The 26051-nt window shown below is 45.1% G+C and overlaps 2 protein-coding genes across 7 annotated transcripts in view; one reads left to right on the top strand and one right to left on the bottom strand.

Moving 5' to 3' along the window:
* Positions 1 to 13597: 13597 nt before the first annotated feature.
* Positions 13598 to 25377, top strand: AKIP1 (A-kinase interacting protein 1). Of its 5 annotated transcripts, XM_079966979.1 has the most exons (8): positions 13601 to 13791; positions 15609 to 15760; positions 18139 to 18180; positions 19533 to 19616; positions 21088 to 21201; positions 21727 to 21822; positions 23462 to 23615; positions 25242 to 25377. In XM_079966979.1, the coding sequence occupies exons 2-7, from the start codon at positions 15623 to 15625 to the stop codon at positions 23588 to 23590; spliced, it is 603 nt and encodes a 200-aa protein (XP_079823105.1). In that variant the 5' UTR covers positions 13601 to 13791; positions 15609 to 15622; the 3' UTR covers positions 23591 to 23615; positions 25242 to 25377. The 5 variants fall into 5 exon arrangements, with proteins under 5 accessions (XP_079823108.1, XP_079823105.1, XP_079823104.1 ...); XM_079966978.1 differs by lacking the exon at positions 25242 to 25377 and having other exon boundaries at positions 13602 to 13791; positions 23462 to 23845; XM_079966981.1 differs by lacking the exons at positions 13601 to 13791; positions 25242 to 25377 and adding an exon at positions 13835 to 14234 and having other exon boundaries at positions 15613 to 15760; positions 23462 to 23845.
* The window catches only part of LOC307210602 (uncharacterized protein C11orf16 homolog), a 19031-nt gene continuing 16950 nt past the window's right edge, over positions 23971 to 26051 (bottom strand). For both annotated transcript variants that reach the window (XM_079966598.1, XM_079966597.1), the window contains exons 5-6: positions 25169 to 25834; positions 23971 to 24685 (exon numbers count right to left, since the gene is read on the bottom strand). In XM_079966598.1, the coding sequence (XP_079822724.1) occupies positions 24474 to 24685; positions 25169 to 25834 (878 nt within the window). In that variant the 3' untranslated portion in view covers positions 23971 to 24473. The remainder of the gene's footprint in view (positions 24686 to 25168; positions 25835 to 26051) is intronic.

Genomic DNA, 26051 nt, shown 5'->3' with positions numbered 1-26051 from the left:
CATGACCAATTTTATGAGTGTGCTTAATAGATAAAAAAATCTCCTGTTATTAACCCAGAAGTTTAGAATCAAACCAGGTTGCCCTTACCTGGCCTAGCTAACCCCATTCCAAGGCCTGTTCATCACAGAATGTTTTCACAATTCTGTTTTAATCCACATCTTATATTCTGAAATAATTGCCATGAGTTGTTCACATAATGCAAATGCAGATTAGAACACTCAACAAACTCTTTACATACTATTCAAAAAAGAACACTCCCCCCCCCCATGTGCCTTTATTATTCTGTAGCACAATACAAACCATGGTGATGGTTAAATGATGTTAAACAGCACCTGAATGAGCTGAGATCAACACTGCCAAGTAAAATCTCACCCCAACCCCAAATTTGCTAGGTGACCTTAAGCAACCCATCATTTCTTGGCTTAAAATCAATGTTTTATGTATCATGTGAATCTGCAGGTTCAAGAGTCAGCGGAGACACAAGTATCTCACTAGGCAAGTTCAAGACCTGAACACTACCCTAAGTAGCCTTTAGGATCCCAGGGAAAATCTGGTACTATTTCACTTAACAATTCTTATTTTCTTCCACTAAGGAAAGAGTTGCTCTTATGGGGGAGATCATTATGAACTAGGCAGAATGAAGAATATATATGCATAGTTAAGTATGTGCTGTGTTCATTCAAATATAGTTACTGTCATCATTATATCCAGGACATGAGCCGATATACTGAAACAGTGTATCTAAAAGTGCATTTCAGTGATAGAATAGGACCAAAGGGATTTGTAACAACTTGCAGTTATTCTTCTGGCTTGTGTGTGACCTCATTGCTCCCTTGACTAAGCAAGACAAGCACTTAGTTACAGCCCAGACTCAGATCCGGACATCAGAGGCGTTCTGAGGGAGGCGGGGGGCAGTCTGACCCAGGTGCCATTCCAAAGGGAGGGTGACAAAAGGTCGATCACCACGCACCCCCTGGGATGCGCACCACGCCCCCTGGGATGAGTACCGCTCCAGGTACCAGAGCAGGTTGCTTCGCCTCTGCCCAACGTCTGATTTCCCACTCACACCACCTATAAAAATTGTTCCCAACCCACCCACCCCTAATCCACTCTACAGACAGACAACTTTTCCAGGTCCAAGAGGCTGCTTCCCCAGGAGATACAAGACTTAAAGCAGAGCAGTCAGAAGTACAGTTCACTGCGTTCAGTAGAACTTGCTTTCAAGTAAGAATGCATAGGAGGACTGCATCCTCAGCTCAAGTTATAGCTGCATGAATTAAAGAACAGGAAGAGGAATTAGTTGTGGCCTCTGCTAATATTATTCACCTTTCCTTCAAGGAGTTCAAGGCGCCATGCATGGTTTTCCGCCTCCCCATGTTTTTCTCACAATAGCCCTGTTAGGAACTGACTGCCCCAAGGTCACCAGAGAGCTTCATGGCTGAGTGGAGATTTGAACCCTGGTCTCTCAGGTCCAAGTTCAACACTTTAAACCACTATGCCCTGCTGGCTTCCCACCATCCATCTCTGTAGGAGGGCTGAAAGTTAGGGTTGGAACTTTGTGGTAAGAATAAAGAAGACTTGATGAACTTTTCGTTTCCATCTGATGCCGGTGGTTTGGAGCTGGGAGCAGAAGCCCTTTTACTTTCAGCTTAGTACATAGCACTAAGTTACCTCCAGAGTCCAGACACAGCCCTCCATGGAGAGGGAGATTTTCATTATATTGTATCACATTATACTGCATCAAATAGGAAGCAGAAATCCCAGAACAAAACAAGGATGGGGAACAGGACAAGTTAGCCAAATTCAGTATGTCAGTGTTACACCATGGCTGGCAATGTCCCTTTGTATCCAAATGTCCATTTTCTAACTATTATCCGTGGCTAACTATCCTAGACTGAGGAGGAGGTGGAGGAAAAGAGGGAGGGAGGGAGAGAAGGAAGGAAGGAAGGAAGGAGCTGCGTTGCCATTTGTTTGTAAAATTCAATATACAGCAATGCTGTCTTTTGTGGTATGTCGTTTGGGTGTCAGTACTCATTAATTTCCATATCTGACTAAATAATAGCGGATGGGTCCAGATATCAATAACATTTATAGACAGATCCCAGGAATCAAAAGAATCTTTTTTAAAAAAGTTTTCTTCCCAGACGTGTTATCGGTGAGGAACAGCTGGCAAAACGGGTGAGCACGGTGCTTAAGCGCCACCTATCCTCCTAAACCGGGCAGTGCGAGTCGATTTATGGGAAGGGGAGAAAGAATACGCTCCCTCCTTCCTCATCTCGAAGTTGCCCTGAACCCCCTCCGAGCAAAGAGCTAGAAAATACCCCGAAACAACCCGAACATTACGAGCAAACAAGCCAAGTCCGAGCCCCGGGTCGCATGCAAGGAAGACCCAAACGTGGATCTCCGGGGGGGACTCGCCTGCCCGGCGTCCCTCCTCTTCCCTTCGCGCCGAGGTGAATCCATTGTTCTTCCCAGAGAACTGCCGGGCGCTCGCCCCGTTCAAACGCTGTCTCAGCCACAGAGAGGCAGGCAGCCCTTTTCCTGAGGAGCATAGAAGAGCGCCGCCGAAGAAGCTTCTCCCCTCCCCATCCCCTGGAAAAAGCGAAAGCCGAAGCCTTCCAGATGGCAACTGCAATCGCCTCCTGGGCTCTCCCGTGTGTAGGAAACGAGAGAGACCCTCTCGGGCCGCCCCGCCAGCCGGAGCCCGGCGCCTCTCCTTCTCCCTTACCTGGGCTGCTGCCCTGCGCTGGAAGAAGTGCAGATGTCGAGTCCAGCTGTTGCAGCTCGCCGGAGATCGCCTCCAGTTCTGATCTCTTCGCTTGGCCAGATGCAACTCTCTCTCTCTCTCTCTCTCTTCTGCCCCCCCCCACCTCCCTCGCTTTTTTTTCCCCTAAAAGAGAATCTGGAAACGCGCGGGGGGAGGGGAGGGCGAGACAGAGAAATATGCCAAGACAGGAAGTGGAGACAGCGAGGGCCAGTGCGGGAGATTAATAGGAACCAGTAACCCGGCGGCCGGCAACGAAAGCGGCTCCCTGGGGCGAGAGGGCTTCTGCCGCAGCCCGCCTTAGCCCACGACGGCCGAGGGGGCGGCGGCGGGCGGCCTAGAGCTGGAAGCCCCGGCCGTCGCCAGACCACGGCGAGCTTCCCAACTTCCTCTCTCCCTCAGACTCCTCTCATCCCAAGGAAACGGGGGGCGGGGGACTATTCTCCGCTCTTGGCTCACAGGATCAAGCTGGAACTGGGAGGAAGGGGTCTCCAGCCCCCGAGCTTCGTGGCAGGAGTCTGTTTACTGGGTTTTCACGGGGTCTCGTGGGGGGGGGGTCACGAGTGGCGCTGACCACTGGCTTACTCTGAGGCGAACGAAAGAGCGTGAGAAGCCACTCGCGACCGGACCCCGATCCAGCCCTGACCCCCCCCCCCCCCGCGCGCGCGCGCGGCCATCGCAATAAAAGCTCTCCCTGGTGAGGAGCATCTGGTTCCAATCACGAGAAAAAAGTGGATCGCTTCCTATGCATGAAAGCGGGGAGGGGGGCCCTCGTTGGAGCCGCCGGCAGCTTTTAAGTTTCCTCGCTCGCCGTTCGCCGTTTGGAGACGCCGGGTTCTCCTTCATTTTTTTTGCGCGCCAACGCGAGTTCCGGTTCACACTGCCGGGCGCCCTCTCGCCCCCCGCAAGCTCTTGGCTGATCAGTTATTTGACGACCAAGTCGCTCCATATAAACGGATCCTAAGAGTTGGGAGGGACCTCCAAGGTCATCTATTGTCACCCGCCAGGAGATGGAGGAAATCTGCTGTGTTAATAGCATCCCTGATAGGTGGTCAGCCAGCCTCTGCTTAAAAATATATCTCTTTAGGAGAATCCACCGCCTTCAGGGCTACCAACCCTGTTGGACCCAGGGGCACATTTGCAGATCAGAAAAAAACTGCTGTGAATACCAGACACCAACCCCAATACCAACCAAGAACACACCGCAACCTATTTGCCTTCCTGGGCTCCTTTGGGTAGAAGGGAGGATACAATTTTAATAAATAAATTAAACATTATATTAGCTATACTGGGTGTATGGAATGTTAGGGGCAGGGTAGTACCTCTGGTGGGGGGGGGACGCATCATGCTCTTTTGGGGTAGCTTGTCCACCTTTGGTCCCCACCCCGCACTCAGCTCTCATCTCCTAGAAGCTGTCGGCATGTGACAGCGGCCACAAACCCCAGAATGGCTTTGACTGGCCAGGTAAACCAGGTGAGGATAGCTGATGGGTCTCAAACTCTCAGTGAGTTAAGGACTTCCCCTGCCTGCGATGACAGGCTCTGCCAGATTGAGTGGACGAGGCCAATACTGGGTCCAGTGGTCAAGAAGGCAGTTTCTGCATGTGCTGTAGAGGGAAGTGAGGGGCAGATGAGGCTTATCAACCTGAGAAGGTAGCCCATCTAGGAGAAGGAAAAGTCTGATCCTAAACCACCACTGCCTTGCGGGATATCTTCGAAAGAATAAAAGGCTAAGGAGCAAACCCTACATAAAGCTGGAGTGGTGTCTCTAAGTCAGTTGGATGGTGCCTTGTATGTCTCCTTCCAGCAACTTCTGCAGCTATAAAGGTAAAGGTAAAGGTATCCCTGCCCGTACGGGCCAGTCGTGTCCGACTCTAGGGTTGTGCGCTCATCTCACTTAAGAGGCCAGGGGCCAGCGCTGTCCGGAGACACTTCCAGGTCACGTGGCCAGTGTGACGAAGCTGCTCTGGCGAGCCAGCACCAGCGCAGCACACGGAAACGCCGTTTACCTTCCCGCTATAAAGCGGTATCTATTTATCTACTTGCACTTAGGGGTGCTTTCGAACTGCTAGGTGGGCAGGAGCTGGGACCGAAAGACAGGAGCTCACCCCGCCGTGGGGATTCGAACCACCGACCATACGATCGGCAAGTCCTAGGCACTGGGACAGCGCCACCTGCATCCCCGGTAAGATGCAGCTAAGATGGTGCCAAATGTATTGCTCTGCTTTCCTTTGGGCCACATCAGTGAAGCAGAGAGAGGGATCTTGTTGTCTGGGCAGCTCAGGACCTCCATACACACTGCCCAGGCTTGCACCCTGGGAGGTCACATTGGTGCTGCTAATGCAGCAGTTTGACTTCACCTCTGGAGGCACACTCCATTGTCTCTTGAGACAGATGGATGCCAACAATACTAGCTACAACAGAATGCAGCTTTCAATTCTAATTTCAGGGAGGTGAGGGCATCCTGTGGGAATCTGCTGGTGCCACATTTGCAGTGTCTGAAAGGTGTACTTTTTATGTATGACTCCAAGCATCTCTTGATCATTCTTCAGAAGAATGAAGAGATGCAGGGCAGGGCAAAGCAGAACTTTCTGGCATCTCTGTAGTCCTATGGATTAGGCACTTTTAAAAAGAAGTGTGTCTTTGGCCATTTTCACATGTCCTAGAGAACTGCACAAAGGTACTTCAGGGGCATGTGGGCCAGCAGTCATCCTCCTGCTTATTTTCTACCCTTCTTACTCCAAACTTTCCTCCTCCCCATCTTATGCCAAGTTTGTCCCATTGTACCTACTCACTACAGATACCTTACCAAACACTTTAGACCTGACTTTCACCAAATCAGAACCTAGTGACTTCATAAATCCTACATACCCTCCAACATTTTACAGATGAAAACAGACACACATTTGAGTGCTTACACCACTGTTTTCACACCAAGGACTGCTTGCTTGAGCACATGTATGTGAGCTCACTTACAAACACATCACTAGGTGCCTTCTATACAGCAATCTTCAGAAATCATCTGTCCTGCCCTGTTTTCTGAATCAAGTGTGTGAGTAAACTGATCGTATCCATTTCCTTTTTTAAAAGGCTGTTTAATAGAATAATTATAATCTCACAACGGACCTGGTTGCACTTCTAATGGAAAACTACAGCATTAAAAAGTTGAGCAACATTTACTACTTGGATAAGCAGTTACTGGTGGCTGAAAGATTAAATTACTTCACATGAACATGCACACTAACAGATTTTTGTTTTAGAAAAAGACCATCATCTCTAACGTTTCCACAGAAGACAAAAGAAGGACAGGCCAGTCACTAGTATAGGCTGGTCTACCCCTAGGCAGAGTGAGGTGGTCTCCTCAGGTAGGTGATTGTTAAAAGGCAGCAAACTGATAGTTGGTTACACTCTCTCTCTCTCTCTCTCTCTCTATATATATATATATATACTGTGAGGAGGAGAGGCACTTGTAGGATTTTATACCTCAGGCACTGTTTTGCCAAAGGCAAAAAGGGCTCTTTATTAAGGATCTCTGAAACAAAGGCAAAACACAAGGAATGAAGAAGTCTTAAATGTATTGAGTAGCAGGCTTATCATACACAAGAATAATATAGACTAACATATCAGGCAAACAGCAATCCTACTTTTTCTGCTGGGAGTCCCAGGGATGTAGCAGCAGAGTAGACCTCAGGCTGCCAGGCTATACAGCACCAATATCCCATTTAGGCCTGCACCCCACTCTGACTCAAACCCTGTTTTTTTTATACCATAGTCTGCCCCAAGTCATGAGGCTTAATTGCTAAGCTACCTTCACAAGGCTTGGGGGGGGGGGTCGCAGGATATAGGAAAGCAAGTAATTGATGCAATACTCTGTTATCTGTGCACAAGGAGCCCCCATGTGAGCACTCAAGTCAGCAGGAGTCAGCATTACAATCACTACTGCTGAGCTTAGGAGAGTGGTGAAACCCTGCTTCCTTATGGTGATATGAAGGGTTAAGTGTGCAAGGCCACCTCCATCATCTGCATTTCCACTGCATTCAGTGTTATGAACGTACCAGGGAGATATGGGTCAATAGATGCCCTCTAAGCATAAGAGACAAATCAGATCCTAAATGATGTGCAACCAGAATACTGTTCTGGCTGTCTACTTTGTGTCAGATGCCTAGCTTAAGCTGTCATGATGGTTGATATGCATACACTTCTTGGTCAGTCCTGTACTCTTGTGTTTCAACTTCTATAGACCAATGAATAGATGGTGGAGTTGGCCTCAACAATTTTGGGAATATTGCTGAGCCTGGAAACAACAGTTTTAAGAACTGAGCCCAGATCCTCATGGTCCCAGTCCACTGCACTGCTTGTTCACCAGTATTAAATGTTACCAGCTGTAACAGCTGTAATCATCTGTTGCAGTTGATGGAGGAAAGAGGAAGTGTAGAGGTGCTCAGCCCTGACTCCTGTTCCTCCAAACAAATGACTATTGCTGTTAGAGCAGATGATAACCATCTATTAGGGACATGTACACAAATCTGATGCCAGAAAGGCATCATACAAGAGTCCCAGATAGGAATCCTAGGTATGAGATGCATGATCTAAAGCCTTTGCTGTATATAAGAAACACATCCAACAAGGCAATGTGAACACATGAATCTGTTTCCATGTGCAGATTTTTCTTTTTGCTCAGGGCTTGCACATCTATACCTATTTAATGCTTAAGATGCTTTAAAAGACTTCCTTTCAAACTTCCTTCATTGTAAAGACCTATTCACACTTATTTTGCCATAAGGCCCATTAGAAACAGAGGGACTTACTCAAGTAAACATACTGTACATAAAACTGAATTTTAGTAAAGTCTTTGTTAATACTAATACTTGTACACTAATACTTGTGAGAACACTTGCCAAATGTAGAGAGGTGTCTGAGTTGAACCTGGCAACACACATAGCACAATCCTATGCATGTTTACTCAGAAATAAGCCCCAGTGTGTTCAAAAGGCTTACTCTGGTAAATTGGAATAGGATTGCAGCCTAATAGGAACTAAGAATTGTCCAAAATCCATTGCCTAAAACTGCTGCGAAAGCCCTTTCAAAACAAAATTCCAGTAGGGTGCCTTCCTTCCCCACGTTTTTGCATTATTACACAAAGCAAACAGAATTAAGATCATGATAAATATTTTAGCAGTCGTCTTGTTGCTTAACATCAGGTTTTCTGTTCTGAATCCTTTTTCAGCAATTACTCAGGCATGGTCTTGTGCTTTGCAGAATTAGGATCTTAGCTGGTCATGTCTCCCCACCCTCAAGCAATACAGGAAATGGTTGTTTATTATAGAATAAATCTCTGGCAAACAGCTGGCTGCTGCTCTAATGAAGCAACTTGGGTATGATGATTATAAAATGTAAACAGAAAGTGGGTCATATTCCCCATTTGCTGGAAAGATGACAGATGATACTGCCCAAGACCTTCTGGCTGCCTGATTGTCTGTTGTAGCTTCACTTCATTGGGGGGGGGGGAAATAATGTATAATGATGGCATTCATTATTATGTTAATAATGAATAGTAACAGTAACAATAATGTTTATTATTGCTATCATTATTATTTCCCCTATTTCCCCCCCCCCAGGAGTAATTTAACATTGCTCCCAAGAGAAGAGAGAAGTTTCTAATTCACCCACAAATATTTCATCTTGGCACAGAAAAGGATTAGAGAATAATAATAGAGGAATTGATTCACATGTGTTAGAGGGTTAAACCTGGCATCTTCAGAGATCAAGCTGGAGGAATACAAAATCAGAAGATATGGAAACCTCAGAATGTATAGCAGAACTGCGGAGGGAAACCTGAGAAGGGGCAAGCAGGCAGGAGCAAATGCAAGGAATGGGACCCAAATTTTGGGGTTTGTAGTTAATGAAGTTGAATAGGTGCAAAATTGAGTCAGAGGGAATGGCAACATTGCCTGTAATTTGGGCAATGATCTGACCAGGAGAGAGGTCTTGATTGTGGAGTGACCCATAAAATTTCTCTGGATATTATAGGAACAATTGTTGCTGTGGAGGTTTGTCACCATGCAATTGACATCCAACTATTTTTTTATTTCCATTTAATCCAGGTGATACAGCAGATGCACCAAAGAGGTGCTTACAGTCAATAATGGGACAGTTGATTTGAGGGCTAGTGAACTGAAGCCGAATTAAAATAAGATGGAGATAATATAGGTAGGTGGAACCAGTGCTTTCCCCCCCAAAAAAATGTTTAGGGATACTCTCACTTTGACTCAAGAAAATTGGGGAAAATAAATACAGTAAATGGATAAAAGTACAAAGATTCACAAAATATTTAGGGGTATGCGTATCCCCAGAAAAAAGTACTGGGTAGAATGACTGTGGAGGTTCTATTCAGCTTGTAGTGGATACGGTTCCAACATCCATGGTTTCACTCACAGTCAGGATTGCTCCTCAATCCACCATTGCTGTTGAATGCCCAAGTGGCCCCTTTTCCCAACTTTGGTGTGCTGGCTGCATCCCCTCCCCAAAACTGAATGATGCAGCCACGGTTATCCATGCTCTAGCAGCATCCAAGCTTCATTGCTGTAATGGGTAATTCCATGAAAATGTCAACCTACGGACCCATTTTTTCATTTTCATACACAGTTAGCATGTTCTGTGTTATTTTAACAATAATTTCCCAAAGTTTCTTGATCTGGCCACTGTTTTTCAAAGCGGCATTTTTCACATAAGTAAAAAGTTAAAATTAAAAGCCCCAGAAGCATGCAATGTGAGATGTCTCAGAATTTTTTTATCTTCCCCTCAAACCTTCAGTTAATGACCTCTACAAGGAAATAGGACGCAGGTGGCGCTGTGGGTTAAAGCCTCAGCGCCTAGGGCTTGCCGATCGAAAGGTTGGCGGTTCGAATCCCTGCGGCGGGGTGCGCTCCCACTGCTCGGTCCCAGCGCCTGCCAACCTAGCAGTTCGAAAGCACCTCCGGGTGCAAGTAGATAAATAGGGACCGCTTACCAGCGGGAAAGTAAACAGCGTTTCCGTGTGCGGCTCTGGCTCTGGCTCTGGCTCTGGCCAGAGCAGCGATGTCACGCTGGCCACGTGACCCGGAAGTGTCTCCGGACAGCGCTGGCCCCTGGCCTCTTAAGTGAGATGGGCGCACAACCCCAGAGTCTGTCAAGACTGGCCCGTACGGGCAGGGGTACCTTAGCTTACCTTTACAAGGAAATAGGTTAATGGCCCTTTAATCTACTAATGGTTCTGCTTTCTCATTTCATAAACTAAGAATAAATTTTATGTTAGGATCAAAATCCGATGAGCTTAGGACAATACGGTACAACTTATATTGGCTTAGTGTCTTATGTAGGTCACAACAACACATACATAGCCTATAGAGATGCAAAAAAATTACCTCAGAAGATGAAGGTCTCTTGTCTTATTGTAACCATCTCCACTCCTTAACAATGGAGAATTAGGTAGCCAGCTCAAAGAGAAGTCAGGGCTCCTGCACCTTTAAAAATAGTATGAAAACTACACTTACTGAAATTTCATCTTTCTTGCAACTATTAAATCCCACCTGTTCAGAAAAATACTCTAAGCTGTCAGGGGTTTGAATAGATGAATTCCTTTTCTTCCTTAGCCTTCCATTCCCCCTTTTTTCTTTTCTGGTTTTGTTCAGCTGAACACAGTGGCGTAGCGTGGGGGGTGCAGGGGGGCCCGGCCGCACCGGGCGCAACATCTGGGGGTTAGGGTTAGGGGGCGCAAATCCACGGGTTAGGGGGCGCAAATCCACGGGTTAGGGGGCGCAAATCCACGGGTTAGGGGGTGCAAATTACTTGCCTTGCCCCGGGTGCTGACAACCCACGCTACGCCACTGGCTGAACATGAACATTTTGTATCTTAAAAGTACTCTCAGTCACAGTCTTATTAGCAGACTTGCAGTCTGCCTGACTTTTTTTTAGGTCCCAACCCCAGGTCAACAGCTATCAACATTCTGTAAACTCAGAAGCTCCTAACAGCCAATTTAGATATATTTAAAGCACATTCTTCCCCAGATAATCCTGAGAACTGTAGCTTGTTAAGCATGTTGGGGACTGTAGCTCTGTAACGGGGAACTGCAGTTCCCATAATTATTCAGGGGAAGCCATGTGATTTCAGTGTACATTGAATTAACTTTAAACTACATTATGTTTGGGTGTCCTCATTTCACTGCCAAATTGATTGCCAGTTAACCACCTAAGTTTGCTGTTAGAGGGAGTGATTGCTCTGAATAGTAATACTCTGCTGACAATCCTTCATAATCCAAAAAGCAGCCTTGTATGCAGAAGGTCACAGCCTTCTGCAGCACATAATAAGAGTTCATCTGCTCCTCACAAAAGGCAATTCCAGGCAAAGATGTTCCTCAGTGCATTGCATTACATAGTCAGCAGTTTCCAAATGGCCCAACAACAAAATTGCTGACAGCATGGATAGCTGTGCATGGATGCAAATCCTTGCATAATGGGGCAGAAATGTTCTTAAAAGTCAAAAGAAACTGTTGTCTGGCTGAAGAAAATTGTACTTGGAAGAACAAAGCTTTTTAGCTTAGAACTCTGATGTCATACAAAACCCAAAGATTTTGCAGGTACTGTTCTGGTAAATATAGTCATATTTGAAAACATCTGCAGAACTCCAACACCCAATATATTTGTAAGCTGTACTGAGGGCTCAGTTTAGGTAAACTGGAAATGTAAAAACAAAAATTGAGTATGTATGTATGTATGTATGTATGTATGTGTGTATTTGAATTTCTAAACTACCCTTCATCAGGTAGAGATCCCAGGGTGGATTATAAAATGGTGAACAAACAAACAAATAACAGTTAACATTAATAAAACCCCGAACAAGACAACTACAGTGTCTTAAAATTGTTGCAGACAGCAAACACAGTAGCTCCATAAAGACTTTGGACCATTTAATCAGATTCTGCCCAAAGGCCTGCACCCCAATAATGTAATAGTTAGCCACGCCTCTCTTAAATTTCTGGCACACAGTTTCACCAGTAAAAGCCACAGCAGAAGCTTTTGCCAATATAAATAAAATTAAAACCAAATATCCCACAAGTGTGGGTGTGCAGAGAGCTGGATTCAACCCTGTCCCTCCAGCCACTCTTTTTTTCTATGGAGCTAGTTCTGGATTCACACTGCCCACCATGGAGCTTCTTGGTCAGGGGTGGTGTCAATGTTTAGGCTGGCCGGAACCTGAAAGCCCCAGGCAGGCAGCAGAATAATGACCAGCAACTGGAACTAGTCTGCACAAAATACTTTATTTACAGACCTTTAGAATATACAGTACCAGGAATCCCAGGAAAATGGCTCAGAATTAGGGTTGCCAACTGGCCATAATAATAAAGTAAAAAAGATAGTTCTGGCATTCTCCATTCTCCTTAACAGATTTCATAGGTAGCAACTTGAAAAAGTTTTTAAATGGTATAGATCAAAACACTAGGTAAAAGTTAAGGGTAAGGACCCCAGGATGGTTAAGTCCAGTCAAAGGCATCTATGGGGTGCAGCGCTCATCTTGCTTCAGGCTGAGGGAGCCGGCGTTTGTCCACAGACAGCTTTCTGGGTCTTGTGGCCAACATGACCAAACCACTTCTGGAGCAATGGAACACTGTGACAGAAGCCAGAGTGCATGGAAACACTGTTTACCTTCCCGTCGCAGCAGTACCTATTTATCTACTTGCACTGGTGTGCTTTTGAACTGCTAGGTTGGCAGAAGCTGGGACAGAGTAATGGGAGCTTACAAAAGGTGGCAACCATACTATGTAGTGAGCCTGTTTGAAAGAAGGCTATTCTGTGTTCAGCATTTATCTTGAGGATTTTTAGTGCAGAGATTAACATCCCAATCTTAACCCAGATGTACAGTAAAGGGAAAGGGAAAGGGACCCCTGACCATTAGGTCCATTCGTGACCGACTCTGGGGTTGCGGAGCTCATCTCACTTTATTGGCCGAGGGAGCCGGCGTACAGCTTCCAGGTCATGTGGCCAGCATGACTAAGCCACTTCTGGCGAACCAGAGCAGCGCACAGAAACACCGTTTACCTTCCCGCCGGAGCGGTACCTATTTATCTACTTGCACTTTGACTTGCTTTCGAACTGCTAGGTTGGCAGGATCAGGGACCGAGCAACGGGAGCTCACCCCATAGCGGGGATTCGAACCGCCAACCTTCTGATGGGCAAGTCCTAGGCTCTGTGGTTTAACCCACAGCGCCACCCGCATCCTCCAGAGTAGAATGGCATTGAAACCAGCTCTATTCGACAAGGGTGGAATTTTGGAGTAAACATGCCTAGGATTGTGATGCAAGGTGACACCCACACCCAACACCTAAAGCACATTTATATCCCATAAAAAGTCATGGCTTCTTGCAAATAACACTGGGAACTGTAGACTTGTAACAGAGCTACAAATCCAAGCATCCTACAGTTCTCAAGCTTCCTTGGGGAAAAGCTGTGGTGTGGATGTGACCTAAAGAGAAACCAGCTGCTCTACAGCACACCCAGGGAGCACTGCCACATACAGAATGTAACATCCGCAAAACAGCAGAGCTCTATGCACGTTTACTCAGAAGCAAGTCCAGTGAAAGCCAACGGGGCTTGCTCCCCGGTACGCGTGCAAAGGCTCTTTTCCAGCCTTTCCGCTGACTCGGGACACGTTTCTGAATGGCGCGTGCACACGACCGCCGCCCCACGCGTGTTTACTCAGAAGCTAGTCCCGCCGAGTTCCACCGAGCCAGCGGCAGCAGAACCGCCGCTTTACGGAGGTCACCCTCCCGGAGGAGCAAGGCGGGTTGTCACGCACGCCCTTTGTGACGCAGCGCCGCCCGCTAAACAGGGACACCCGCTCGCCGCCGTTAGAAGCTCGTAGAAAAGGAGAGCGGCTGCTCGGTGACGTCACCGGCGCTGACGCTTTAAAAGGGAAGCGGGGGCTTCGCGCGGGAGGATCGGCTCAGTTATCGCCGCTCATTGCTGAGTTCCCCCAGGAAGTACGGCTGACGGTGAGTTCCCCCAGCCTGCCGGTAGAGGGAGCATGTGCGCCTTCTCAGCGGAGAGCGCGCGCGGGAGAGGAAGGCTCCCGTCGGGAGGGTCTGGTGAACCGCGCCTTTCCCCCAACCTGGTGCCCTCCGCGTGTGCTGGACAACCAACTCCCGCCAACCCAGCTGGGGGTGATGAGAGCCGTAGCTGGCGGAGGGTGTTAATCGCTTAAGCCGCTTCGAGGTCTTTGGGGTCACGGAGCGGTCTATAAGTGGAAAGAGCGCACAAGCAAATAAAGTCGCTCCTCTTCCCGCGGCACAAGAGGGAAGCACGAGCATTGCTTTATTTGTGCTCGCGCTTTGCACGGTGCGCCACTGTATGTGATGTTGCCCGCTTTGGATTATTTATCATGCCTTCGCTTAATAAGCTGAGATAAGAACGAGACTATTCATTTTTCTTTTGTAGGGTGAGTAATCAAATCCAAAAGCCACACGTGCCCTCTTTTTTTGGTCTAAATAGGGAAACTAGGTGCTTCCAGAGGTGTGCTTTGGGTGGGAGTGGTGCTGTTTGTGCACGGAAGCGCTTTTTTTTTCTTTTTCTTGCAGCATCCAGGTGGTGATGTCATCAAAAGGCCGGTTTGTATTCTTACCCCTCCCCAATTGAACCTAAATGTACCATTTCTGGTAAAAATCTGATAAGTTTTTCTAAAAAAGAAAAACGAACCTGTTGCCAATATCTCTTTTACAGTATTTAGCCCCCTTCTGGAAGCACCCTGTAAGTCCTAGCATTGAAACAATCCAGGATATTAAATCAACTTATTTAATGCCCAGGCTTGTTTTGAAATTGAACAGTATAGTTTCCCAGTCTGAATGCTCATCCTATGAAGGGTGCAAGTGCGGGGAGGCAAGAGGTTTACTTATACATTGACTTATTAAGCTGAGATATAGTCACCTCTACTTGCCCTGTATAGCATGATATCATTTGTGTGACGTGTGTTACCTTCTCTTCTCCTCCTTCCCCTCATTGGCTTGCAGGGCCACACATAGTGTGGTGACATAATGCCACTGATTGCATTGCGCAAGGCATAACACCATGGCTTAATGTTATGTGAACAAGCCTTGGACGTAACAGCTCTCCCCGATCTTCCTTGGGCATGGTTGTGAGGGCAAGATCGTAATGTTCTGTCTGAACCCAGACAAAGTGTTGTTTAATTATGTTGGCTTGTGAAGTCTTCTTTTCCTAAAGTATAGTTAAAGCTAGCTACAGTTTAGGCACTGGATGTAACAGTAAACAATGGTGAATTAAAACCAGAAGTCATCCCACAGCTGCACCAGGGGAGGGCAGAGGAAGGGAGACCATGCTTGCCCAAGACTCCTTCATATAATGCTAAACCAGCACTTAGCATTGCATCTGAACCAGGTCATTGCCACTAGCTCCCCTCCTCCTCCTCCTCATCACTGCTGCCTGCTTGCTTAACAGGCAAAGGAGAGGTGAGTGGGAATAGTAAGCAGCATGAGCAGCTGCTTTCAGATGGGTATTTGGTGTGGGAGTGAGGCTCCTCATGCATGGAAGCATTTTGAAGCCTCCAGATGAACTTCTTGGCATTAAAATGCCAGCCTGTATTTCCCCCCCCCCCTCCCAACACAAAAGGGCTGCAGGGTTGTGAGCTTCAGTAAATGGGCAGGGCAGCTTTTGGGTAATGAAAAAAGAACCTGAATATTTGGGGAGATGGCTAGGACATGTAGTTTTGTTATTGATCTCCTCCCTCTGTCTTTTTGGTTAGCGTGTTTGTTTGTGACTACCTGAACAAATTCATTAGGCTAAATATTTTTTTTTTAAGTCAGGACACAAGAAATGGAGTCCCAAGAAATAAGCTTGAATCGCTATCGCATGCAGCGCACAGCAACACTGGCCCAGGAAGTTCTGGAGCGGGCAAGAACACGGAAATTGAACTGGCCATTGCCTGCTACATTTGAAAGGAGGGCTTTTCAGGTAAGTGCTGTAACCAAAGGCAGTTGCTTCCATACCTGAACCTTTTAATGCTACCGAGAAGCTGCTGTTCCATTGTGAGTAAGTTGTAATAATACCTAAACAGAGCTCAATGTCCTCAGCGTACTTGTGGCCCACTATGGTTAAGAGCTCGGTTTCACTCCAGATGCACCAACAAAGAGATTAGAGAAAGTTACCCAGGGGTGGTGCATCCAATTTTCCACTTGAGGCAAAATGGGAAGTGCCACCTTGCCACTGACGATGCCATAACTGCTACTGCGCACCCTGTTCCATCTGCTGGCAAAGAAGCGCCACAGCCATTGGAGCCCATTTCAGGCAAGATCGTGCTGATTTTGAGTGAGCTTTTGCATGCTCTGCAAGATTTTGGGTGAGGTCTCGCCCACAGTGGATGTGATCTTGCCTGAAATCGGCGCTGATGGGCTTGCTTGGGGGGCTTTGCCACCTGAGGCAGCGACCTCACCCTGCCTAATAGCTGGTCTGACTCTGGTGTCATCTAATGATTCTTTGGGCTTCCCCTTGTTCCCATTATTCCCAACCATTGGCCTTGCTGCCTGGGGCTGATGGAGTTGGAGTCCAGCAACAGCTGGCTATTCTGGTTCCAGATGATAAGGCCTTGTCTGCTTCTGTTGTGTATCTTACAAGATTGCTTGTATAACTAACTGAACAGGGGGTGCTACTTGGCTCATTACAAAGATTGCTAAATATAATTGTCACTGTAGATACTGCCTTTTCTCAAAGGTTTGCCCTGCATGTAGGTATGTAAAATATTATTTCATGTGCCATCTGTGTTTTCCTTTACCTGTTACCTTTTTGCCCACATTTTCTTTCTTGAATCATCAAGCAAGTTATTTTTGCCTGCCATTTGTTAAACGTGGGACTCTGAATAAGACAGAAAATGTCAGGTAAAACCAAATGGGAGGCAAACAGTTGTTGTTTCATTTGTTAAAATGACACATACTCAGTCCACAGCAAACTGTACAAGACTGAAATCTTTTCTGAAGCAGCAATAATCCAAAAGAAACCACTCAAATGTTCTCTTTACTTCAGAAACTAAGAGGATTTTTTTCAATACCAGAAATGGAACTGAAATGAAAATCTCTCCGTAAAACTAAAATGTAAAAATGTCATGCTACCCCTTTAGAGGATTTGTAGTGTCTCATCATAACCCTTGATGTGCATGAAGTCAAGGCAGGGTGGGTGAGCAAAAGAACAGAATTCTTCTATAACTCTTAGGGTAAGGGAATAGAATTCTGCCACAACTCTCAATATCCTGTTTCTTTGACTGGATAGCTGCAGGAAGCACTTGATAACAGCTTATAATAATCCTCAGATATTGGATAAAGAGCTGCAAGGAGTAGTTCAGAATCTTTTGCTACTGTCCATGAGCAACTGTGGTTCATCATGTTATCAGAACCCTGGCAACCGGTGGTCAACCTTAACTGGTTTGTCTGAAACTTCAAACCACAGTTTGTTTTCGTAGAGATATATCCTGCCTCTCTTCAGCCATGGAACCCAAAGCAGTGTTCATGTGTTTTCCAAGTAGTCACCCATCCAGACACTGAGCAGACGCAAGCCTTATGTGGCTTCAGACCCTATGAAGCCGGTTTGTTTCAAGAAAATATACCGTAGTTAAAATAACCACAGTTTAAGGTTTAGCTCAGATCGGCTGAAACTCAGCATATGCCTTGGAACCCTGTGTCTATTTTGGTTTTGCTCTGAGCAATGAGCATGTTGCCATTGCAAAGTAACAGAGACGGAAGCATTGGTTTAAACAGGATATCTTCCTATAGTAGCAGCTGTGCATAGGAAGGAACAGTCATTTTGATGATGACATAGCTGCAAGCCTAACTAGTTTCTTGCTATATCTAATGTAAGCATGTGCTCCTTTTTGGCCCTGAGGGTTCTTCCATCATCTCCCACCAGTAATTGGATTAAGTATAAATATACATTTCCTGGGAAAGTGCCACTGTCTTCCCTCCATGTGAGTTCTGATTAGCCAGAAACCTCTCATGACCTTCATTTAGGGAAACATATTGATATGTTTAATAGTAATTCTGTTAACTAGTATCTAATGTTCCTTCCATGGGGTCACGAAGAATCGGACACGACTAAACAACAACAACAAAATGTTCCTTCTGTCCAGAACTGTTATTAAAGCGGTTGCCCATTGTGTTAGAGCTAATGCCAGAAAATCTGTTTCCTATAACTGGACATCTTACAGATCCAAAATATGTCCACAAACCCTGTGTTTCATGCCTGCTGTAATACTTGGATGCCTTCAGGGGCCATAGTTTGACCTTTCCCTTGCCTTTTCTCCCTGTTTACCTGCCTCTCATCTGTGTTTATTTTCTTTGGATTAGTCAGGAGCATCGTGGAAAGCAACAGCCAATGCTACATATCATGTAAGAAATGCCTTTTTCTGTTTTTGAAATGTTATTAACTAGAATCTAAGGAAGCTAGGGTTGGAATCAGCACTCCCTAGGAAGGCTTGCCTGCCTTCAGTCACCCCATCACATCCTGAGCCAACAGTGTCCTTTCAGAGGATAGAGGAAAACATGCAAGTTTTCACCTTCTGCTTATAAAGGGCTCACCACCCAAATGAATTGATTACACTACAAAGAACCTTGGGTTCAGTTACAGCCATGCCACCACAAGTCATGGTGAAACTTTAGAAATCACTTCTGTTCACTCTCCCTTCCTCATGAGAAGTGATTATTAGTGTCTTCTCTTTCCAATCCCTAGTTTTCTCATTTCCTTAATCTTGCCGTCTGCTAATACTTGCATTAACCAACACCCAGTCTTTTGCATTTCAGCTTTTCCCTTTGAGGGTTTAGGATTTCACTGCAACTCACCTGGTTTTTAGTACCTGATCCATGCAAGGCGAATTCTTCTCCTCCCATCTTCACCTAGCTCAGTAATACCAATAAAGTGGTACCTCGGGTTAAGTACTTAATTCGTTCCGGAGCTCCATTCTTAACCTGAAACTGTTTTTAACCTGAAGCACCACTTTAGCTAATGGGGCCTCCCGCTGCCACCGCGCTGCCGGAGCACGATTTCTGTTTTCATCCTGAAGCAAAGTTCTTAACCTGAAGCACTATTTCTGGGTTAGTGGAGTCTGTAACCTGAAGTGTGTGTAACCTGAGGTACCACTGTATAAATTTATAGATCAGGCAGCTTTTGGTAGCCTGTAACTTTTTTTTTAACAACTAGCCATCTTGCTATTCTACATTTCTCTATTGTATTGATACTTCCAAGCTGCAAAATCATTTAACTCACTGCCAACCATTTCGTGAAAAGAAAACATTTCATATTCATTTTGACAATATTTGTTGGTTCTCGATCATTTTTCCAAGTAAGCAAGGCAGTATTTCTAAATTGTCACCATTGTGGTGGGCAATTTTCTCTAGATTAAAGATCTCCAATGCTGTGCCTCTGTGAATATATGTGTAAGATACAGACTCATGTGTATGTGTGAATAGATTCGCAAGTAGATCCAACAGCATATATAGAACACTAAACTGTAGTTAATGACAACCAAAGCGAAAGTTTTCCTTCTACAGTGGTGGAGGATAATGGAGGGGGGAACTCAAGCCTGAGGCTTGCTATGACTTGTTCCTATCACAGTAAACTATAATTTATTATGGAGATTTCAGTATAAAAAATGACATGCAAACACAACCACTGTGTTGCCTTTTTGGGCTGTATATTTCCCATTGTTTTCATAGTGACAGGACATTTTATTTCATGGAAACAGGAAGGCGAGGATGAAGATGCATGTCTTGCTGCTGCTTTTGCTTCTGTTGCTGAACACATGGGCCACATCTCAGCAGAATGCGAGGTAAATGGTTCTTGAGATGGAAGCAATGACTGCTGTGCTGGGAGTCAAGTACAGAAGCTTGAGTGACAACTATTAGGGACGTAGGAAGCTGCCTTACATACCATTGGTCGATGTAGCTCAGTACTGTCTTCACCCACTGGCCGTGGCTTTCCAGGGATTTAGGCAGGGGTCTCTCCAGGCCCCAGATATTGAATCTGACACCTTGTGCGTGCAAAGCATGAGTTCTACCAGCAAGCCATATTAAGGCTATATTGCACCTGCATTTTAGAAAATACCAGTTTATACTGTGTTGAATTATCAAAACTCAATGGGCTGAAGGAAAACAAAATCGCCATCAAGCAAGTCTGGATTCTGTTCCATGAGTATCTTTGTCAGCTTCCTCAGAGATCCCTTTGGCAGGGTGGAAATGTTCAGGATTTCCCCCCTCCCATAAATCATTTATCATGTCTAACACGAAAGAGGAGGGGTAAGGAGCCATGCTTAGTATTGAACCCTACCTAGCCAGCCCTCCATCTTCCCTGAGACTTCAGAGATTTCACCAGGTGTTGACCACACACTTTCAAGCCAACATTCAGGCATATTATATTTCAGCCTTGTATTTAACAAGGCTCTTGCAGCTAGAAAGTCCATGCAAGATCAGCCTGTTCCTCCTTTGATAGCCTGTATAGCTACTGTGATAGCTGTAGAAAGAGGAAATACACTTTCTCCCTAGTCGGCATGGGACCACAGTAGGCTAGCGGAAGAGGAATGGAGCAATCTGCCCCCACACTGGCCAGCTTGACAGAAGAGGCAAACTTTTTCTTACTATCCTGCTGAGAGCTGAAGCCTGCATTTCTGGGATTTCCTGCCTCCATGGAGAAACAGGCTGTTAAGTTTCTTTGCAGGCTAGTAACTTTTGTGGGGTTATTGGCAGGGCTTTCATTTTGACATTTCTTGGGGATGCGGGCTTCTTCTGACTTCGCAGTACCAATTTCTACACTGATTTAATTACCCCAACACTTCCAAACACTTGCTCTGAGGGCAGCAATTAGTATGGGCCAAATATGAATCCAGAGACATCCCAATTTCCCATTGTCAGGAAAGGGATCCAACCACATGGAGCAGAATGCGGGAGGAAGAGTTGGTCATCTTATTTATAGCAGAGATGGGAACGCTGTGACCCTTTGGATGTTTTTGGACTCCAACTCCCATCAGTCCTGGCCAGCATGGCCAATAGTCAAGGATGGTGGCAGTTGTAGTCCAGCAACATCTGGAAGGCCACAGGTTCCTAACCCCTGATTTACAGTACCAAACACAGGCATTTCTGTCTGACAAAGTCCTTTCACATTTGTCCTTCTGGTGGCAGCAGAGACGAGGGAATTGTTACTCACATCTTCATGGGGCAGGCCCACATTAAGACATTTCATTATTTTAGCACCACACGTACTTCTTGGTTTAGTAATTAATATTTTCTTCTTCAACTCTATTCCAGAACTATTACTGTTGCGTACCACCATTTCAATTCAAAGAGTACGAAGTTGCACATATATTCAGATACCACAGCAGGGAGTCATCTGCAAACTTGCTAAAGGCATTTGAAAATGAGGTGAGTGTACTGAACATAATTCTCCTTTTAAGCTAGGAATGGCTAAACTGCAGCCCCCAAATTACACCTTGAGGGCCACAGGTTAGCCATCCCTATTTTAAGCAAAGATATGTTGTCGAAGGGTCAGCTTACTCAAAGGAGTCTCTTGATGCCACTTCAACCAAGCCTCTGCTAATCTTCTAAATGACATATAAATTTGTAATTTATTTGGAAGAATTTTCCAACATTGCCTTAAGGGGCATTTTGTTATCAGTATGGACATCTCCTCCTGTGGACATCTTCCTACTGTATTATCCTATCCTTCCAGAATTATCCTTCCCAGGAGAGGCTCGGGCACTCTGCAGGCCCCGCAGTAAGTGCCGTCCCCAGTCTGCCCCCCTGCACCCCCAAATATGCCTCTAAAGCTGCTACAGGTGCCTTTTTGATACTTGCTTTTTGCTGATTTGGATTAGGTCTGTTTGCTTGAGGCTGGTGGATAGGCTGAATCCAGCTTGAGATTCCATAAACTATATCTGCTCTCTCTAGGAAAGTAAAAATGTCCCAATAGTGGAAGAACCTGGTTGTCCTGATACAGATACAGCTGCTTTAATTCCAGCAGAGAATGCTGAACATAAAATAAAAGCAAGTATAAGTTCACTTAATATTTTAAGGTTTTTGTGGGTTTTGTTTTTATCTGTGCAGGGTGCACAGGCGTTCAGTTGCTCGATGAATTAGAATGCATAGTGCTTCTGGAATGAAAGAAATGGTATTGGTTTTTACATGGAGGAACCCACAAACACAATCCATGGTGACTTCCCCTCCCAGCTCCATCAGCTCCTGAAAATAATCAGAATTCTTTGTTAGCTACAGTAATTTCATTTTAAAATTTTATTTATTTAAAACTTATTTATATTGTCTTACATTTAAAAAAAGGTGGTGGTTGTTTAGTTGTTTAGAGCAATAGCCACAGGAGTCTTACAGGACAAACACAGCAATCTGGTATTAATGAGCTGCAAAGGTCTGGGAGAACATATGTATTTTTTGCAGGTTCTGGAAACCCAAGTACAGTAGGGAGGATCCTGTTCCAAAGGGTGGGCACCATAATAGAAAAGGCCCTCCCCCTTTTTGCTGCAGGATGGACCTCAGCAGGCTGTGGCACAACCAGGAAGTCTTTATTAGATCATAGTGACCATGCAGGTCTTTATGGGAGGTTTTGTCTCTGGACTCAGATTGTTTAGGGCATGGTAGCCCTACATTTTTCACATCCTGGATTCACCTCTATACACACACACACACACACACACACACACACACACCCCTGGCTATCTCAAAGGAAGCAATGATGAACAAAGGTCAAGGGGGCACTTGGCCAGCTGAACTTTACTTTAGCCCACATTCTCAAGCTCAAGCTGATCCACAAAAGCTGACTAGATGGTGTGTCAGGCACATCACTCAGACATGTTACTGCGGTGTCCTAGGTCTTGAAGGCAGGCAATTTTGTCCACAAAGTGCCTTGGAAACTTCCAAACACAACCAACCAATAAGTCACCCTCTGGTTATGCAGTATGTAGAAATATAAATCTCACACCACCAGCAGCACATCTTACAAGAGGAGGATGTCCTTACAGTTATCCAGACACCAAATACCCCACCCAACCATACAATTCACCTGACTTACGCTTGGGAGCCTCTCCCTCCAACCACCAGTCATGCTCTCACCTGGACAGCTGCTCTCCAGATACCCCTGGCTCTCACCCAGAGGTGTCTTTTCACATTCAGCCTCACCCATAGCTCTCACCTAAAGTGACAACACTTCATTGAGCAACCCACTTCACCAGTCAGCCAAGGGGATGGCATCCCTTTGTGTTACCACAAGGGCAAGGGTGCCAAATGTTGTCTAAGCCAGTGTTTCCCAACCTTGGGTCTCCAGCTGCTTTTGGACTACAACTCCCATCATCCCTAGCTAGCAGTACCAGTGGTCAGGGATGGTGGGAAATGTAGTCCGAAAACAGCTAGAGACCAAAGGTTGGGAAACACTGGTCTAAGCATCTCAGAGCTGCCACTCTCTTCCTCTCTCACCACCAGCATTCTTGGTCTTGTCAGTTGTCTTCTAGGACAAGTTGAGTTTTGCATCTTTGCATTCATATGCTGTGGTTAAGAAATTTGAGGAGAATTTTTTTTGTCCAAATAGTTAAACATTTTAGTAGTTGGAGCTATTTAGCATAAGAACATGAATAGGGTTTTGATTTGAAAAATATTGACATGTATATTTTATATTCAGGATATCTACATTGAAGTTTCTCCTGGCACCTACACAGTCTCTGCCTCTTCGTATGACAACACAGTCAAACAAACACATCTGGTAGACGTTCGGTCAGGAGAAAGCGTAAATTTGACCTTTGATTTATGACTGATAGTCTTTCTGTTTCATCAAGGTAACAAATGAAATAGATTTTGGTGTCTTTCAAGTGTCACTTTTTAAATAAATTTTTCTCAGGCTATTTACCCTATATAATTAAATATGATCTCAGGTTTTATGCTGTCTGTATATTATAGTGTGAAACTTTGTTCACATTTGCCCTAACTTGAATCATGTGTATTTTCACTTTTATACTATGCAATGCCTTGTAAACAATAAATTTAAAAGTGCAAATGTTTTTGAAAAGACTTTAAATTCTTTGTCATTTGCCTTTCCGAAGGAACTGCTAATGTATTGGCAGAGGCTATTGAAATGAAATCAACAGAATAGAAAGGGGAGTCTTATTTAGTTATGTAGTTCCAGGTAACCGCAGAGTGCACCATTTAGTCAGTCACAGATATTGGTGGTCGAATTCTAGACTAAAATGCTTTGCTGCTAACAGAGCAGATTTATTCATCTGGAAAACATGAGTTTGACCAAACTGCGGGAGGCAGTGGAAGACAGGAGTGCCTGGTGTGCCCTGGTCCATGGGGTCACAAAGAGTTGGACACAACTAAACGACTAAACAACAACAACTTCCCTTTTTGTTAACCTGGCTGGTCCCGAAAGTCCAAAAACAGTTACTTCAAAATATATTTGAATTTTCTGTTGTACTGTGGTTAGATGCACTGATCTCCCCTAGGGCCCATCCAGTGTTGAAACAAGAGAACACTTGTTAATTTGCTGGGGAAATTACCATATATATAATTTATTAGATGCTAATGATCCAACATCATTATCCTAAATATCTTAATATATTCTTGTGGACCCACAAAAAAGTAGAATAAAAAACAAGCATATGCTTTCAGTGGAGGGTGGTTTTTTCTTTTCTTTTTTACTGTGTTCCTTGCTCTCCTCCTGAGGATGGTTTGACATCTTTGTGACCCAAGACTTCCTTCACAGTAAGTTGCCTTCGAGGAGACTGTTCAATAGTTTCAAACATGGCACTGTGGTTGATCAGTGCAGTTGGGGACGGATCCATATAAGGAACTGCTTTGGTTTCAGATCTTTCCTTTCTGCAGGTGCTGTCCAAAGTATAATTGGTTCCTATACATGATAGTATAACACTTAATTTGTGAGTAGTTAGACGAAGACAAAATAATCAAACAAGGTATGAAATAGGGAACCGAGTGTTTTGGGGGTTTCCCCCCCCTCATGATTTATTATTTCAACATCCCTCTCTTCTGTTAAGGCAATTGGAGACAACTGTGGGGGGGGGGGGGGGTTGGCTCACGATTTGACTCGATATATATTACTACTTCATGCAAATTACTTCATAAAATTTATGCACCACTTGATTGTAAAAATAAAAAAAACCCTCAAGTGCTTTTCATCTCCACACACACACAAACAAACAAACACGCAGTTAACAAACCAGAAATCCCCAAGTATGCTAGTATCTGTGATACCATTAGCAGAAAAATCAGTCTCAGCATAGCTGTTCACCTCAACCAGTATGATAATGCCAGGTAGTTTTTGGCACTCTTCTACCTTCCACTTTAAAGCTCATTCAAAGTAAATATTGTGTACCGTGGCTGTTATGACGAGAGTTGGGATGGCTTCTCTTCCAGTATTTCCAACAAGGTCTCCTGATTTCTTGCAGCTTGGGCTTTTCAAAAAGACTAGAATCCGTGTTCACTGCATGATCTACCATTGTGGTCTTGGTCAAACCTGTTTCTGTACCACTTTTGGAACCGGAGGAGCATGAAGAAGAAGAAGAGCTGGACACAACAGTGGCTGCCTCTTCCTTTGGAGGCCCTTCCACTGCCAATAATGGTTTACTGCTGAACTCTTCTTCAACATTTCTCTGGGATGGTTCGGTTAAAGAGGGTGGCCACCAGCAGCCACTGTATTTAGGGCAGCAGCAAGAAGCGTACTGTGGATGTCCAAGGAATGAGCATGTGTGTTGAAAGCACCTGGAGCAAGGGGAGATGAAAGAGCAACATGGCCTCTGGAGCCGGCAGAGGCCACCTACAGCGCATCCATGCATGGAGCCTGTTATAGCCCTACATGAGCCACTGTAGTGACCGGGTCTTTGGAGTTGCCATTCAGATGCTTTCCTGCTGGTAAGGGGCATCCGGATCATCTCCACAATCCTCTCCCACTGCACTGGGGAAATCCACAGGGCTACACCCAATGGGACTTTGGCTTTCTTGCCATTCCAGAAGCTAACTATAATTTCTTCATCTTCTTTCCCTGTTTTGAAGAGAAAAATATAAACTGGGGAAAGCCGTCACTCTCCTCAATTTATTAAATTTCTATCCTAATTTTAAGGAAGGGACTGGGACTGTGGTGTTTTTATTGTATGTTTCTGTATGTGATCTTTTACATGTATATAAATGCTTAATTGTCTAAATAAAATATCTATATTTTTTAAAAAAATCGATTCTGCCCTTCTTCCCAAAGGAGCACA

Source organism: Podarcis cretensis (genome assembly GCF_951804945.1).
Source record: "Podarcis cretensis genome assembly, chromosome: 1".
Taxonomy (NCBI): Eukaryota; Metazoa; Chordata; class Lepidosauria; order Squamata; family Lacertidae; genus Podarcis; species Podarcis cretensis.
The sequence above is the reverse complement of the archived record's forward strand: the minus strand, read 5'-3'. Positions and strand labels throughout refer to the sequence as shown.